Consider the following 16,549-nt stretch of genomic DNA (forward strand, 5'->3'; position numbering starts at 1 on the left):
TCAATGCCTCGCAACCGCTGAGTGGCTCCATGGCGCCACCTGGCGGTGCTTGCGGCCAATCGCCATCAGCACCTCGGGCAGAGGGCCCGTGCCCGGAACGTCCCCCCAAAATAATAAAGGAAAATGAGACCGTGTTCTGTGCGATTCCTTCCGTGTCAATCCACTGCCGGACGAGAGCCTCCCTTGTCCGTGCAGGCCTTGGGCGCTAAATGACCATACTTCACCGGGCTGGTAAGTGCGGTTCGCGAAGACGGAGGGCATACATAAAAATGAACTCGAGAACGAAACAGGAGGATTTCTCCACAAATCTGACTGTCGCCTGATGAGGCTGGTTGCAATTACTGGCGAAACGTCGTACTCCGATTGTGAGTGTTGCGGATTTACTCTCAAACACAGCGGTGTTGCTGTACTAGACCTTACTAATTGACTGTCGGGTGGTGTCGGTTTTGAGCGACACATTTATATATTGACGCGATCTTGTCCAATTAAAAACCTCTATTATGGATGTTGGTCGCGAAAGCCTCCGTGTGAAACGCACTCGACTCCGCTGCCCTCGAGCAGCCTGTAGCACCTGGTACGCACCTAGGGTTTCCAATCGTCGGGAGGCCGGCTACGGGAGCGCTCGCCATTTTTTCCGAGGCCCGAGTAAGCAAAGGCACGGAGCGAACAGTGGATTGTAAATTGTTCGCGGACAAGGGAAACACACTTGCAAGTCATGCCGAAAAAGATCTTCAGAGGACCGCGAAGCTTGGACAAATGTTGGCTCGTCCGCGGTGACTGGGCGACCGAGGGGTGCAGTCTGCACGACGATCCGCGCAACGCTGCACACGCGCGTCGTTTCACGTGACCGGACAGAGGAACCATCGGAGACCCGGGATATTTCTTGACCATTTCCTCACCGCTCGAGAGCTTCCCCCCCCCACCCACCTCCCCCCCCCACCCACCTCCCCCCCCCGAAGGACATCTCAGCTGGCAGGCGCACTCCGTCACCGACGTTTAATGGTTTTTGATGGTGGGTAACGCACGTATCACACACACACTTTATACACAAGACGGCAGCATTTCAGGGTTTTGAGTTAAGACGATCATAATCACAGCAAAAGGGTTCGTAAATTCACGTTCAGTTTCTTAAGAAGCTATCAGCACGTGGATGGAAACGTCGGGACATCGTACCGCGCAGCACGCGGTGCAATCGGGGAACGCACGGGGGGTAGCTGTACGCCGGAGCGCACCGGCGGGCACGGGTGCACTGTCGGTCCTCGCTCCCCGTGTAGCCGGACCCCCCACCTGTGTCGTTAATCTGCACGCAGGCCAAAGTGCAGCCCCTGCAACTGATCACTCCGCGTTGCAGCTGCGCAGTTCTGTACGAGCAGTGGAACGAACCGCCTTGGGCGCAGCGGGGGACGAGAGGGAGCTTCCCACGGACACCGGCACCAGCCTCGCCGTTGCCGGCAGGGGGAGCTCCAGGCTCCAATGAGACCGAGTGAACGTTGTTGACTCGGGGCGGCCGGGCCGAGTCGGTCCAATCGGAGGACAGAGTCGGGGTGAAAGTGGCGTTCCCCTGACTTGCCAAGTGACTCGGGTGACCGCGCGCGTTGGGCGGGGCTTTCCCAGAAGCCCTTGCGGGTGGAAGGCATCACGAGTGCTGCCCGAGTGGAGGCCTCCTGCCAGCTTGAGCAATCGCAGGGCTGCACTTTGACCTTTAGCTACTTGAGAGCAAAGGTCAGGACCGCGTTGCTGACAACATTAAATACTGAGTGTTAATTGTTTTATAATGTATTAAAACGCAGGATGTTTACGCTTAAACGTGTGATCGTGAAATTAAAAGTGTAAAGGCTAACGTTTGTGGCCAACCGACAAGCCACCCACTTTGAGTCGCAACGTTTGTCGACATAGGATCACTGCCGAGTTGTTGTCAGGGCGGAGTGACACCGGGCCGGAATATTCTGGCTGCGGCCCCTAACTCCTGCCCAAGTCGAGTTTAAGAAATTATAACAAATGGCGACGCGGTGCCGAGTCGGCAGCTCCAGTTCTAACTCGAGTGGAGCGGCTCACGGCAACCGGGTGCAGACATCCGAACACGGCAGTCACACAGCACAGCTCCCACACAAGACAGCTGAAAGCAAACCACAGGCGGTTTTGTTTATACTGCGGCAGAGGTGAAGCCGTGGCAGCCACGGCAGCGAGACGTTGAGGTTGCTACATTGACCATGATGTGAAATAAACGAGTTCTCCGATCAAACCGCAACTCCGAATCGCACCGATCCAAATGACTTGCACGTGCAATCGTTACTCACAGATTACTTTAGATTTGGGACAGCAAAAAAAAAATCACAACTTCGAAGCCATTAAACAAAAATTAACAAGTTAAGTAGTTACACTGAGAAGACAAGAGATAACACGCTGGCTAAACACATCACCGTGACTGTTAAGAGGAGTGGGCATGGGCAGGGTCGCGGCTACGAGGGACGACGACCGAAGGTCGCCACGGGCGGCAGCCGAGGGACGCTGAAGCGTGCCCGAGAGGGTGCAGCTGGGTGGATTAACACATCGCAGGGTCGCGCGAGATGGCGACGAGTTTGGGGGAAGCCTTCATCCAGCAGTGGATTGACCGTGGCTGAAGATGATGATGACTCAGTAAGTGGGTGACACTTCAGCAATATAGCGACAGATACTGGGTGTGGGTTGACGCCGTGGCACTGGTTAGCGGACGAATGGATTAGCGAGGGGTTGAGCGAGCGAGCGAGCGAGTGGGTGTGCAAGTGGATGAGCGAGCGGACGAGCAAGTGGGCGAGTGGGTGTGCAGGCAGATGAGCGAGTGCGTGAGCAGACGAGCAAGTGGGCGAGCGGTTAAAACGGGCGAGCGGGTGGTCGAGCAGAGCGTGCGGTGGAGCGGGCGAGCTCACTACCGCGCGTCGTCCGCGCTGTACATCCCGCGTGCACGGCGCAGCACCGAGTCCTTGGTGGCGTCGTAGGGGTGCTCCTTGGAGGGGATCTCCAGCACGGCTGGGATGGAGCGGTTGTGAGCGTCCACCACGTGGCGGATCATCTCGGCGATGAACTGGTTGATGAGGATGATGGCGATGTCGTCCCGAATGAGGAAGCTCCTGTCGCGGGACGAAGAGAAACAAAGCACCCGAGTGAAGGTTACATTTCACGTTTACCATCCCCCCTCCCTCCAACCGCCTCGCCCAACGTTACCCGGACCGTGCCATCAGCATTACGGGACGAAGCACCCGATAAAAACTTTAGCACGGCAGGGCAAACCCACCCGCCCACAGAGGTGGCACAGCACCAAGAAACTTCTGGGATCCGCTTCAGGTGACCTGTGCTTCACACTTCAAGGGGGCATCTTTTCCACCCATCCACATCCGAGCAATGTTCGCCGCTTGACGGACAAACCGAAACCCAAGCATCGCAGGTGGATTTAGCCACGGCGCAGAGAAGAACCCAACTGAACAAGGTGTGTTTGTTGTGGTCAAGGTGTGTTTGTTGTGGTCACTTGGGGAGACCTCTCGACTCGCTCACTCCACTTGAGAACCCTGATCCGAACCCAGCGTCTCAGCGGTGCCAGCTCAACCGCTCTGACCTCTGAGCAAGTGCTGTTAGCGAGCACCTGTTCCGGCTGGCACAGCACCACGTGCCCGCCACTTCGGTCTGCAGTGTTGATGTTTAACGCAGGAACTCGTTTAAGACTGAGCCAACACAGGACAGGGATTGGACAGGTTAAGATGTTAAATGAACACTGATGATGGCCGTGGGCAGGAGTCGAACTGGGGAGCCTGGGTTCATAGTACAATGCGTTAACCACTACACTACCGCTCCCTCCGCACACACACACACCTCAACACAACGACTCGTACAAGACAATACCCACTGGCTAACCACTAAAACCAGGATGGTTATGTGGGTTATGGCCAGGATTGAGTGCCGGGCTGACAGGCGCCTGCAGTAATGACACAACAAGAGACACGCAACACCCTGCACAGCCATCGCCCGCCATGGTCAAGCCACTGCTGGATGAAAAGGGGGCCTCTCTCTCCCATCACGTGGTACGCAAACGGGGATACAACCACAAAACGGGGGGGCACATTCAGATCGTAGCGACGTCTCCCGACTCGGACCGTTGCAGCCCATACTAAGCCGGCGGTGGAAAGTCGACATTTCTTTGGCGGGGACCAGTGATGCCGTGGCAATTGTTGATAGAAAAAAAATGTGTTCGTAAAAAAAAAGTGTTTGTTAAGAAGAGTTAAGATTCCGGGCCACGGCTGATGTCAGTGGCGAAATGAGAATCGGTTCCAAGTCTCCCCACTCCAGCCTCCCCAAATCCGCGGTGACCAGCGTGGTGAAGTATGGCCAAACAGCCTCAATTGACCGAAACGGCCAGGTGGACGTAGTCATCCAGCAGTAGACGCATACACAAACACACATAGACGAGTAGACAAACACAGAGACGAGTACACAAACACAGAGACGAGTACACAAACACACAGACGAGTACACAAACACACAGACGAGTACACAAACACACAGACGAGTACACAAACACAGAGTACACAAACACACAAGAGACGTCGAGTATTCACCGCCACGGCCACGAAACGGAGATTCTCTCTCGAGCGAGAAGGCATCGGGCATTTTATTACGCCACCACCGACGATGATGATGATATTGACGCTGATGATGCCGACGATGATGCCGACGACGATATTGACGATGACGCCGACGATGATATTGACGATGACGACGACAATGATGATGATATTGACGATGATGACGCCGACGATGACGACGATGATGCCGACGACGAAGACGACGACGATGATGATGATATTGACGATGATGACGCCGACGACGATGATGACGATTCCCGTGCCGAGGACTTGGCCGCGGCGGCCGTGGATTTGACCGCCGCCGCCGCCGCCGCCGTCGCCCAGGCGGAGAACATCGCCCAGGCCGCGCCGAGGTTCAGTTCAGCTCCATGTATTAGGTACAGAGCCGTGTGAGCCATGCGGCTCTTGAATCACGACCAAGAAAACATCTTAACGTGATGATGGTGGTGGGGATGATGATGATGGTGGGGACCCCCCCCCCAATGTTAGGCCGCGAGCCACCGGCGTCTCGCGCGGGGCCCCGGGCGCACGGGACGCCGGCAGAGAATCTATCCGAGAGGCGGCGAGTCACTCACCCCGCACACCACCACCACCACACCACCACCACACCACCACCACCCCGCACACCACCACCACACCACCACTACCACACCACCACCACCCCGCACACCACCACCACACCACCACCACCCCGCACACCACCACCACCACACCCGCTATTCTCTTTGCAACGTGGAACATCATACTCTCTCGGTAAAAGTCACGTAGAAAAATAATAATAGATCACTACGTACACAAATACTGATCTATTATTTCTACCTACGTGACTTTACCGATTAGAACCAGAGAGTATGGATTCCTGCAGTCACGAAGGCTTCAAATGAAGACGTGGAGCATTGTTTGAACGCGGTGCGTACCTACAATACACTGTACGTACAATACACGTACGTACGTAGGTTGAACTTCTTTCGCACCGTACGTAGCCAACCGTGCTTATCAACCCATACAGATAATGATTTTTAGTAGCGTTACCCCCCACCCCGTGCGTCTTCCTTCACAAACCCAAACAATCATTCGGCCTACACCCCCCTCCTCCTCCTCACTTGAACGTCTCCTCGATCTCCGTGACGCTCGTCTCCTTCTCCACCACCAGGAAGTTTGGCTTGCGGTTCTTGTTGAGCTCTCCCACGCCGCCCAGCAGGAAGCCCGTGCAGGTGTCCTGGTCCCCGATCACAGCGATCAGCTTGCCCCGGCCCGCCATCGAATCTCAGTCCTTCTTCTCTACCACGGCGAGCAGAGCGAGTGAGACGGAGAGTCACGTGACACGGGCAAGCCGGGTGACACGTGACCCCGCCCCCTCCCTCCTCCTCCTCGCCGCTCCTCCCTCCAGCCCCGTCCCTCCTCCCTCCAGCCCCGTCCCTCCTCCCTCCAGCCCCGTCCCTCCTCCCTCCAGCCCCGTCCCTCCTCCCTCCAGCCCCGTCCCTCCTCCCTCCAGCCCCGTCCCCTCCTCCCTCCAGCCCCGTCCTTCCTCCCTCCAGCCCCGTCCCTCCTCCCTCCAGCCCCGTCCCTCCTCCCTCCAGCCCCGTCCCTCCTCCCTCCAGCCCCGTCCTCCCTCCCTCCCGCCCCCTCCTCCCTCCCGCCCCCTCCTCCCTCCCTCCTCCCTCCCTCCTCCCTCCTCCCTCCCTCCCGCCCCCTCCCTCCCTCCCGCCCCCTCCCTCCCTCCCTCCCGCCCCCTCCCTCCCTCCCTCCCGCCCCCTCCCTCCCGCCCCCTCCCTCCCTCCCGCCCCCTCCCTCCCTCCCTCCCGCCCCCTCCCTCCCGCCCCCTCCCGCTCCCTCCCTCCCTCCCGCCCCCTCCCTCCCTCCCGCCCCCTCCCTCCCTCCCGCCCCCTCCCTCCCTCCCGCCCCCTCCCTCCCTCCCGCCCCCTCCCGCCCCCTCCCTCCCTCCCGCCCCCTCCCTCCCTCCCGCCCCCTCCCTCCCTCCCGCCCCCTCCCTCCCTCCCGCCCCCTCCCTCCCTCCCGCCCCCTCCCTCCCTCCCGCCCCCTCCCTCCCTCCCGCCCCCTCCCTCCCTCCCGCCCCCTCCCTCCCGCAAGGTGTCACGATGGAACTGATCCTGATGGCGGTACCCCGGGGTGACCAAATAATACAACATGGGCCGAGGCAATTAAAAATGTTATTTCCGGGACACTATTTTCTGTTCCAGGGGTGTTACTTCACTCCGCGACTGGGGTAACCGATAAATCCGACATCGGTGCCACACTCCGCGATGTAGAAACGCCAAACATTAGCATTTAAAAAAAAAAATCCGTTTTCGAAAAATTCAACTCTGAATAGTGCATCGTGAGTACAGCTCGTCGAGATGAGTCGATCGCCGCATCGCCGACCATCACGGGGACATTATGCGAGAGCCGGGGTTCTATGGTACCCCGGGGATACTGCCATAAGGTTCCACTATTACGCACTTCAGCAAGACAATATATGGATGAAATATCCACGATGTATTTCTTTCATGGTGAAAATATATTCTTAAAGATAAGAATATATTTTTAGGTGCACTGGCCGACGTGGTGACGTCACGCGCGGGACACAAAGACATGATTGGCTCTTGTAGTAGTAGTAGTAAACTCGCTTCTGTGCCCATCCTAGGACGGAAGCTGTAATATTTACGAAAGAATTGAGCAGAGTATATAATTGTATCTTGTGTAAATTCAATGGCAGGGAATATTGTACGAAACTACGTCATAAAACACTTCACTGCATGTCACTGTAGCGCAGTAGATAAGTGGCCATCAATTTGTTGAAATTCACTGCTCTGATCCTTTATTCTCTTACGCTTTTGGTCACTGGTGTTGAAATAAATTGTAAATCGATACACTATCTGGAAAACCACCGAGAAATGTCTATTTTTGCCATAATGTAGAAGCATAAATTAGACTTACCTTTTGTCTCAAGTGCTGAAGAAATTAATAAAGACACCAAATCCACTTTGTCGCTGCGTAGAATTATTTATTAGATTCACTTTCAATAAAGAAACGTCAAACTTAAAGCGAATTTGCGGAAAAAAATATTTCCGCTCGACCTTCTGCGTGAGTGTAAAAATCCATCCGCTCATGAATATTAATGAGGGGGGGGGGTGCGGCATGTGGAGTGACGTCACGCGCGGGACACACAGACATTCTTGGCTCATTATAGCCGACGTGTTAAACTTGCTTCGTATTAGACCGAAGAGAATGCCGTGTCCAATAAATGTAGACAGACAGCTGCCATTCACCGCGGCAACTTGTGCCAGGCTTGGTGCACCTTGAGGCCACGTGAAGTGTCGAAGCCTCGCGGCTGGCAGGTCACGGGACAGGCCCAGGTGCCGTGGGTTGATTGACCGAGATGACTGGGCAGTCAGTCTCACACCAAGACAAAGATCCCCCGTATGGCCTGTGACTGTCGGGGCAAGTGCTGTGAGCGAGCACCTATGAAGGCCGGCACGGCACACGAGGGGGTGGGTGGACAGCACCACGCCCGGCCGCATTTGTCTCCCTAGTGGCGGTGTTTATACACCGCCCCAGGTACTCATTTGATGCTGAGTCGACCTAGGGGAGGCCCGGGACCGGTTCAGATAATCGTCACTGGTGTTGTTCGTGAGCGGGAATCTAACCCGGGTCGCCAGCTTCATAGCGCAGCGCGCTAACCGCTACACTACCGCTCCCCACACACACACACACACGTACACACGTGCACATACACACACGTACACACACGCGTACACACACGCGCGCACCTTTGCACCACACTGTGACCCCCCCTGACGCTGGAATTCGTGTTATTAATCGCAGCAACCCACCGCTTCGATCGCGTGCGCAATGCGGCGACCTCTGGCAGCCCGAGCGGAGTTCAAACCGGTCGACTCCGCCCTCCGTGGCCGTTCCGGCTCCCTTCCCGTGCTTGTGCCCACAAACAACAGCAGCAGCAGCAGCAAGCAGCCGGCTCGCACCGGCCCGGGCCTGGGGGGCCACCGTGGCCGGCATCTCCCTTGCCTACCACCTTGGTAGTGGCGGGCGAGGAGGGAATCCAGGGGACCCGTTCCGATATCGAATTCCCGAGTTCGTGGGGGGCTCAAAAGCGCGCTGCGCTAACCGCAGTGGCACACCGCTCCGCGCTCTCTGAACAGGAGGGGGTCGCTCGTCAACCTCGGGCTGCGTCTTCATTTCGCACCGGGTCAATCCGTCTCGTCACACAGTGGTCGCGTTGACCTCTGGCGGGGCGAGACAAAGATCCTCCTCCCCCCCCCACCTGGTGCAGCCTGAAACAGACTGTTGGGGCAAGAGCTGTTAGCGAGTACTTAGGAAGGCAGGCGCGGCACACGAGAGTGGTTGGGTGGCCAGCACCACGCCCGACTGCCTTCGTCTCCCCGGTGATGTTTAACACACCGCACCATGGACTCATTTGAGGCCGAGTCGACCTAGGGGAGGCTCTGGCGGGGCAGTCACCGTCGCGGCCATTCGACTCGTTACATGAACGCCGCCTCCGCCTTGTTGGTGGATAATCGCGGGGCTCTGCGGTGGATCCCCTCCCGCGTGCTCACGGCTCCCACCGCGCGTTGGTCAGCGTGACGTCCGACGTTTCGCTCCGCGTGCCGGTAGCTCTTTCAGAAGAGCTGAAGTTCCCGTAAGAAATCTGTAAATGTCCCGACGAAGCTCCCGGCGCTAAACGTCGGACACCACCACGCTGACCAACACGCGAATGTTTCCATATCTAGAAATTCCGTCACCAATCGTGACCTCTGGGAGAGAGAGAGCGGCACGGGGTGAGGAAGCATCTTGAGCGTTTATTCCACATGCACACCCGGAGCCGTTGTTAGTGCAATATCACCCCACCCAAACAGGAAATACGATTCTCTTAAGAGTTCTCTATTCATTCATTAATTCATTTATTTTTCAAACTTTTTTTTAAATTTTCTTCCTTTAAAACTTCTGTTTATAACCCACGGTACTGTTTACAAAATAGTTCTTTTCAACCATTTAACTTTACAAAAAGGAGAGAGGTCGCCGCCGCCGCCACTCGCACAGCTGTGAGACAAATATTTCCAAACGCAGTATTTACACGCGCGACGGCCAGCAGACTGATCCACGGGGAGGTTTGGGGGGGGGGGTCAAGAGTTCAAAAACCCAAACACGAGCGGGGAGGTGGGGGAATCCAACCCAGGTGTGTCACTCGCACCTGTGGTGGCATCACTGACACTTTTGTTGGGATAATGAACTTGTTACGGGGGTTTCATTGCGGGTACCCATAACACAATGTCTCGCGTGTGTATACAATACACACACGCGCGTAGTTATATACCTATGCGTTCGCACGTGTCTACTAAGACAGTCCCTACCGACTCGAGAGCGCTGTTAGCGAGCACCTATTTAGGTTGGCACGGCACTCAATGGAGTGGTGTGTGGCTAGCTCCACACCCGACCGACTTTGTCTCCCCAGCGCGGATGATTTACGCAGGGCACCAGGTATCATGTCAGACTGAGTCAACCTAGGGATGGCACAGGACCGCTTGTGTAACCCGGGTTTGTGCATTTAGGGGCGAAGCGCGCTAACCACGTGCGCGAACGTGCCGCTCCCCGCACGTTCACGCACGCGCATGGACGCCGAGAGTGACCTCGGGAGAGGTCGTGAGTGAGGCGACGGGCGCGGTTGCGCACCGCGCGGCCAGCCCGTGGCTACAGCAGCAGGCGTCTGGGCGAGGAGCATGCTGGGGACTCGCAGGCAGATGCCGCGGCCGTCACGGTGGGTGTCGCGGCCGACGGATTTCTCCCAAAGCGATGTGGGCCAAGAGGAGCACAAGCCGATTGAGCCCGCGCACCTTTGGCGAACACCGCCGGCTCGCGGTCAACGCACACGGGTCAACGCACACGGGTCAACGCGCGCGGGTCAACGCGCGCGCGAAGCGGATAATCTCGCGGTCAACCTGTGCGTTTCAGTCGCCCCGCACGCACGCGGTCAGCCGCTGCGTCCCAGTGTCTCCGTCTAACCCGCTAGTCCGTGGCATCGCACCCGTTGCCCCGCGCGTCTCTCATCGCCCCAACGGCCAGCAGCGGTCGGGCGCGACCCGCCCGCCCACCCCCCCCCCACCGCGAGCTCTAGTGTTAAACATCTCCCCCAGCTGCACCTTAAACTAGTGTCTTACAACAGCGCCCCGCCTGATCTGCGTCACCATGGCAGCAGTGCCCCCCAAACCCCCGCCCCCCGGTTCACATCGCCACCGCTAGCCAGGTACTTCCTTGATTTAGCGGACTCCCAAGGCCCTGCGCGCTTGGTCGCGGCTCGGCTCTGGCTCGACGGAGCCGGCGCCGAGCCGTGCGAGTCACTTGAGCCGGCTCCGAGTCACCGTCCCCGCCACGCTCCAGGGTTTCCGCGAGCCCGAGCCGCGACGAAGACTTGCGGCCGTAATTGTGGAAACACTTTACCCCCCACCCCCCCCCATCTGCTGGCCACCTCGCAGCACTTGGGGGTTAAGACGGCTTTACAAATCTCTACGTGATCCACCAACCCTCGACCGCAGGCACCCCCAGCCACCGCACCCGGCCGTTTTTGTGGCCTCCCCCCATCCGCAGCGAGAAGCCTGGCGAGCCGATCGCCATCCGGGGCGTAACCCCTCCATCGCCGTTCGCCCCGCTCGGCGTCTCCACACACTCCCCCCCTCCGCCCCCCCCCCCACCAAGGCTCTGTGGAATCCCATAAACGACCAAGGGACCTTCTGAAAGAGTGCGGTTTTGACACCTGCCGACTGTCTCTCCGCCACCGCGACGCGCCTCTCGCGTCCACCGCCACACCTCACCTAGGGCCGTGCGCGGCACAACGCCGCCTGCACAGCAGCTGCCCGGCGCGCTCCTGAAGCTCACGGCCGTTTTCACGCGGCTTCGTGCCGCCCCCTCCGTATAATTCTTTTCTTAAAATGTACAAATATTTATAATCCCGCGTGTTCTGCAATTGTCAAGAATTGGAAGCGACCCCCCCCCCCGCCCCCATCCCAGCCCGTGGAATATTTACAAACGGCACCATTCACAAAAACTCCCGAGCGCAAAGCGCCAACAGCAGTGGGCGAGAGCAGACGGCAGCCGTGCGCGTCGCCCGAACCCCGCTCGCCCGCATTCCCCCCGCCCATGCGTTCCTCCCCGCAGCGTCGCCACCGTCGCCGCTAATAGCGCCGCCACCAGTGGATGCCGGCGTTGACAACAACCGCACGAGTACCGTCTCCGTACGAGGTCCCGACGGTGGGATTAGCCGGGGGTTCGGCCGAGCTAGAAACCAACAACGGCCAGGGTCGACTTGGTGGAACGCCAGCCCTGGTGGAACTCCAAACCCGATGGAACGCTACCCTCAAGCGGAACGTCAATCCCACGCGGAGCCGGACGCCGGCACCGGCACCCACAGCCGGCGGCAGACCTCAACACGGACGGCGCGGGGCCGGGGGCGGTGGGCGCAGGGCGAACGCGGCCTGAGAACGACGCGGGCCGCCGGGGATGTTCGGTCGGCGGAGGCGGCGTGCGGGTTTGGTGCAGCGCCGGGTCCTGGACGCCGGAAACGGGGGACCGGTCGCCACGGCGAAGGGTGGGCGCCGCCGCGCACGCGTCCCCCCCGCCCGACGGCCGCGTGACGGGAGCGGGGTCCGCGGGAGGAGCGGCCGCCGGTCTGCGCTGCCTCTGTAGTGTTTTGCCTTTCATCAGGATGTGCAAAAACAAAGTTGGGTAAGAACGTCCCTCCCGCCTAAGCAACGCTGAACGCCGCTCTCCGCAGCCAAACGCGACTTGTCACGACGTTATTTACAGCATCGATTCTTTGTTAACCGGCGGACCGGGGCCGCGCGTGACGGCGCAGCGGCCGTGCGTGCGTGCGCGTCTGTCCGTGTCCCGTGTACAGGCAGCCTCACGTCGTGGTGTACGCCAGCTGTGGCTGTAGCTGCGAGTGTCGTCCGTGTGGGCCTCTGTATGCGCTATGCGCATGCAGTTGCACGTACCTGTGTAGTGTGTGCCAGGGTGTATGCGTTGCTGTAGTCTGGCCGGAAAGGTGCACCCAGCCTGGCAAAAGCGCTGTGGTGACGTCACTGCTAATTAGTAGTAGTAGTTGTTGTTGTTGTCTGTGTGCCAGTCATAGGTGTCTGGTGACGGGAGTGCCGAGTGACTGGTGAGTATCTGGTGAGCAGGTGTGGTATCTGGTATGTGTGGCATTTCCAAACGCTAACCCTAAGAACCAATCGGAGCGCTGCTGCCACGTGTCGACCAGTGCAGGGAACACGAGTACTGTATTCTCCTTAAAACCATTACCGCGTACAGAAGAACCCCAGGTTGGGGGGTGAGTCTTACTTTACGGAGTCTCTTATAACCCAGAGAATATGGTACTTACAGATATAGAAGACAAGGGGTACCCCAATGCATTTACAATAACAAGGTGCAAATATATCATAGCCACCAGATTATAGGGACGAACTCCCCCCCCTACCACTGTATATTAAAACAAAAGTTGGGGGTGCGTAGTATAATCCAGAAGGTGCGAGCATTTGTGTGCGCGTGTGTCAACGTGTTACAGTGTATGGAGGGGACTCGTGAAGGATGCTGCTGGGCAGTTGGGAGGCAGTTGCCCTCCAACAAGAACGATGGCCAGAGGGGCGACGCTCACAACAACGAGCGGAGAGCCGGACGGCTAAAATGCAGCAAAAGTTGGCACAATAGGGAGCACTGGTGGTGCATCTGCCAGTCGCCTCAGTCAACCCGTGGCATCTGGGTCTGTCCCGTGACCTCTCGCCAACGAGGCTTCGACACTTCACGGAGCCTCAAGAGTGCATCTGGCCTGGCACAAATTCCGTGGGTGACATCGCCGCCACTTAGTGGCGAATGGCAGCTGTTGTTGTTGTTGTTGTTGTTGTGTCAGCGTGTGTGTTAGTATGTGTGTGTGTGTAACTTCATAGACCCCGGGACCCATTTTGGGGTGCGCTTTACTCTCCCAACCAGGGGGATTGAAGAAGGGACTCCTCCCCCCGCGGGTTTCTTGCGCAGCTCCCCGGCCGGACGGCTGCCCCCACGGATCCCGAGGGAACTGCCTGCAAAGAGCGTCAAGACTCCACGGGGGGCCGGCATCAACGTAGAAAAATCACGCTGCTGCCCCTGACGTCACCCGGAGGTCGACGGAGCGTTTGCCTCTTGCGCCAGAGGCTTAATTTCAGCCGGGTTGGTGGCCCGGTAAACTATTTCCGCGCGCGGCTTATATACCTCTTGTCGCGGCCCTGGCTGATGCGGCGGCTACGAACCACGCGCCACCGGGCTCCCGTCTACCGGCGACCCGGAAAATAATCTGCATAAGACGTGGTCCTGGCGGAGATGGCCCACGGTCGCGGCCCGCGGGCAGACTTTGGGGGCTGAGGTGGCCGGCGGAGAACACCGCCGGGGCGGGGTGGACGTGCCGGGGATAGGGGGGGCGGGAGAGTTGGGGGGGGGGGGGGGGGCGGCGGTCGTCGATGCCGCCGGGGGGCGCGGTTACTCCGGGCGGTAGAGCATGGTGAGTGTCACGGCGACCACCAGGCACATGACCGGAACAATCCTCGCCCAGGAGGTCTGCTGCTGACGAGAGGGGGCAACAGGTCACGCGCGTACTCAGCGCCCACTCTTTGTCATCATCGCTCAAGGTGGCAACTCAGGTCCTCGGTTTGGAGTGCAACGCGTTGACCACACACAGCTGTCAACCCCTTATCAGTGCTGCCTACCTTATTACAGACCGATTAAGACCTAGTTGGTCACCCGTTGCCCTTATAAATCTCAACATTCATCAAGCCCCAGGGAGAAACACAAACAAATAAACAAAACATTGTTTTGTACTCAATTTCCCTGTACAAGAATAAGGGTAAACTCTTATGGGTTGACAGATATGTGACCACAACACTCCTGCACCCTAAACACATGTACAAAGACAAAGATTCCCCACGTAGCCTTAACAGACTTTTGGGGCAAGTGATGTTAGCATGCACCTACGAAGGCCTGCGGAGCACACGAGAGTGTGGGTGGAAGGCAACACGCCCGGCTGCCTTTGTCTCCCCAGTGGCGATGTTTACACACCACACGAGGTACTCATTTGAGGCTGAGTCAACCTAGGGGAGGCCGAGGACCGGTTCAGATAATCGTCACCGGGTGTTGGCCGTGAGCGAGAATCGACCTCAGGTCACCGGGTTCGTAGCGGAGCGCGCTAACCGCTGCGCCACCGCCCCCCCGCAATGCAGAATCAACTGCAATGTTGACAGATGCAGCCGCCGTGCCTCACCTGTTGGGCTCGCTTGCGGGATTCATCCAGGGAGCTCTGGAAGTGCGAGATCTGGCTGCTGAGCTCTTCCTTCTGCTGCTGAGCCGCTGCGAACTTCCGCTGCCAGCATTCGGCCTCCTCCCGTACCTCCTCCACCTGTGACACCGAGCGGTCGTGGGTGGGTGGGTGGGCGGGCGACGGAGCAGGTGAGCGAGCGAGCGGGTGGGTGACAAGGTGGGCGAGTGAGAGAGAGATTGGGTGAGCGAGCGTGTGAGCGGGGAGTGGGCGAGCGGAGTGGGTGGTCGTGTGCTTGGCTACTTCTGGTGCTGTTGCTGAACGCACGTGCTCAGGCGAGTGTGCGTGCGCGTACAGGTGCGCGCGTGCATTTGCGTGCGTGCGTACTTGGTCGAGCAGTGCTTGTGTGCGATCCTTGGCCTGGCCCAGCTCGACCTCGAGTTCGCTCTGCACCCGCTGCTGCTGCGCTGCCAGCTGAACCTCCACGCTGCGCTCACGGACGTCAACGGAGAACCGCGAACAACCACCGCACACTGGTCAGCAACCGTGGGCCCTCGGCAGCGAACTCGACAGAACGGGCGACACGTCTCTGGCAGTGGCCCTGCCTCGCGGCACTAAGGCACGCGGGGTATTCGCGCCGTAGTATTCTACGGTTGATGCGCACTGCGGTATTAACCGGGGGGCCCGAGGGGGATATGGAGGAGGGCGAGGACGAGGGTGACGAGGAGGGGGCAAGGGGGGCAAGTGGGGGGAGGGCGAGGGGGAGGTGGGGCATTGACGTGGGGGAGGAGGGTGGCGCCGGCTACCTGCGCAGCGCCTCCTCCCGTTCGGCGAGAGACGCGCGGAGCTGGCGGCCGGACTCGAGCGAGGCCGCCCGGTGCTCCTCCTGGGCCCCGGCCAGATCGGCTGCACACAGACGCGGCACAGACACGGCACACGAGGCTTAGAGCGGCGCCCACCCAACCGGTCGCGCCCTCACAGCGAGGCATCGGTGACGCCGGTGCCACCGAGCCGCCCGTGCCACCCGGCGACACGGGGCGTTGCGATGGGGACGTTGAGACAGGTGGCGTTATGTGGCGGTGCTGTGGTGGTGGCGATGCGGTGGTGGTGCTGTGGCGGTGGTGGCGATGCGGTGGTGGTGTTGTGGCGGTGTGGCGGTGGTGGTGATGTGGCGGTGGCGGTGCTGCGGAGGTGATGGTGCTGCCAAGCGCTCGCACCCCTGAGCTGCGCCATCTCCTGCTGGTGCTGCTGCTGCAGGGCGAGCGTGCGCGCCTCCACCTGCTGGCGCAGCGCCGCGGTCTCGTTCCGGTGTCGCACGACCTCGGCCTGCAGCCTCTCCAGCTCCTCCCGTGCTCGCCTCAGATCCATCTGTTCAATATCAAACGCAAAGAGACCCACAGATTCGCACAGAGACCCATCGACTCACTTCGACTATCGCCGATTGCCTCGACAACGGATCACGCTGCGCGATGCTGATCGCGCGATCGGAATCAACGTGGAGGAGAACTAAACCGAAGACGGACGCAACGAGATGGAGCCACGCCGACAGCCCTTCCACGGATACGTGGCTGCGGTGGTGATGGAGGTGGTGGTGGAACTCGTGATGGCGGTGGCAATGATGGTGGTGCTGTGGCGATACTCATGGAGT

General features: G+C 59.0%; 2 protein-coding genes across 4 annotated transcripts in view; both read right to left on the reverse strand.

Moving 5' to 3' along the window:
* Positions 1–2,439: 2,439 nt before the first annotated feature.
* On the reverse strand, positions 2,440–5,956 carry ATP6V1F (ATPase H+ transporting V1 subunit F). The gene is made up of 2 exons (XM_032971634.2): positions 5,717–5,956; positions 2,440–3,107 (listed from the first exon to the last, which is right to left on the reverse strand). Exons 1-2 carry the CDS (start codon positions 5,872–5,874, stop codon positions 2,906–2,908), a joined length of 360 nt encoding a protein of 119 aa, XP_032827525.1. The 5' UTR covers positions 5,875–5,956; the 3' UTR covers positions 2,440–2,905.
* A 3,454-nt stretch (positions 5,957–9,410) lies between these two features.
* The window catches only part of SLMAP (sarcolemma associated protein), a 39,044-nt gene continuing 31,905 nt past the window's right edge, over positions 9,411–16,549 (reverse strand). For 2 of the 3 annotated variants that reach the window (XM_032971553.2, XM_032971556.2), the window contains 5 exons: positions 16,119–16,269; positions 15,708–15,807; positions 15,289–15,388; positions 14,908–15,042; positions 9,411–14,213 (listed from right to left, as the gene is read on the reverse strand). In XM_032971553.2, the coding sequence (XP_032827444.2) occupies positions 14,130–14,213; positions 14,908–15,042; positions 15,289–15,388; positions 15,708–15,807; positions 16,119–16,269 (570 nt within the window). In that variant the 3' untranslated portion in view covers positions 9,411–14,129. The remainder of the gene's footprint in view (positions 14,214–14,907; positions 15,043–15,288; positions 15,389–15,707; positions 15,808–16,118; positions 16,270–16,549) is intronic. The other variant, XM_032971555.2, reaches the window with a different exon arrangement.

This window comes from Petromyzon marinus, chromosome 46, assembly GCF_048934315.1.
Source record: "Petromyzon marinus isolate PM22_M1 ecotype Great Lakes invasive population chromosome 46, UKy_Petmar_22M1.pri1.0, whole genome shotgun sequence".
Lineage (NCBI taxonomy): Eukaryota > Metazoa > Chordata > Hyperoartia > Petromyzontiformes > Petromyzontidae > Petromyzon > Petromyzon marinus.

Coding starts and splice junctions, on each gene's coding strand:
- ATP6V1F (XM_032971634.2), bottom strand. CDS start 5,874: ATGGCGGGCCGGGGCAAGCTGATCGCTGTGATCGGGGACCAGGACACC. Junction 3,108..5,716: donor GAGATCGAGGAGACGTTCAA/GTGAGGAGGAGG, acceptor GTCCCGCGACAG/GAGCTTCCTCATTCGGGACG.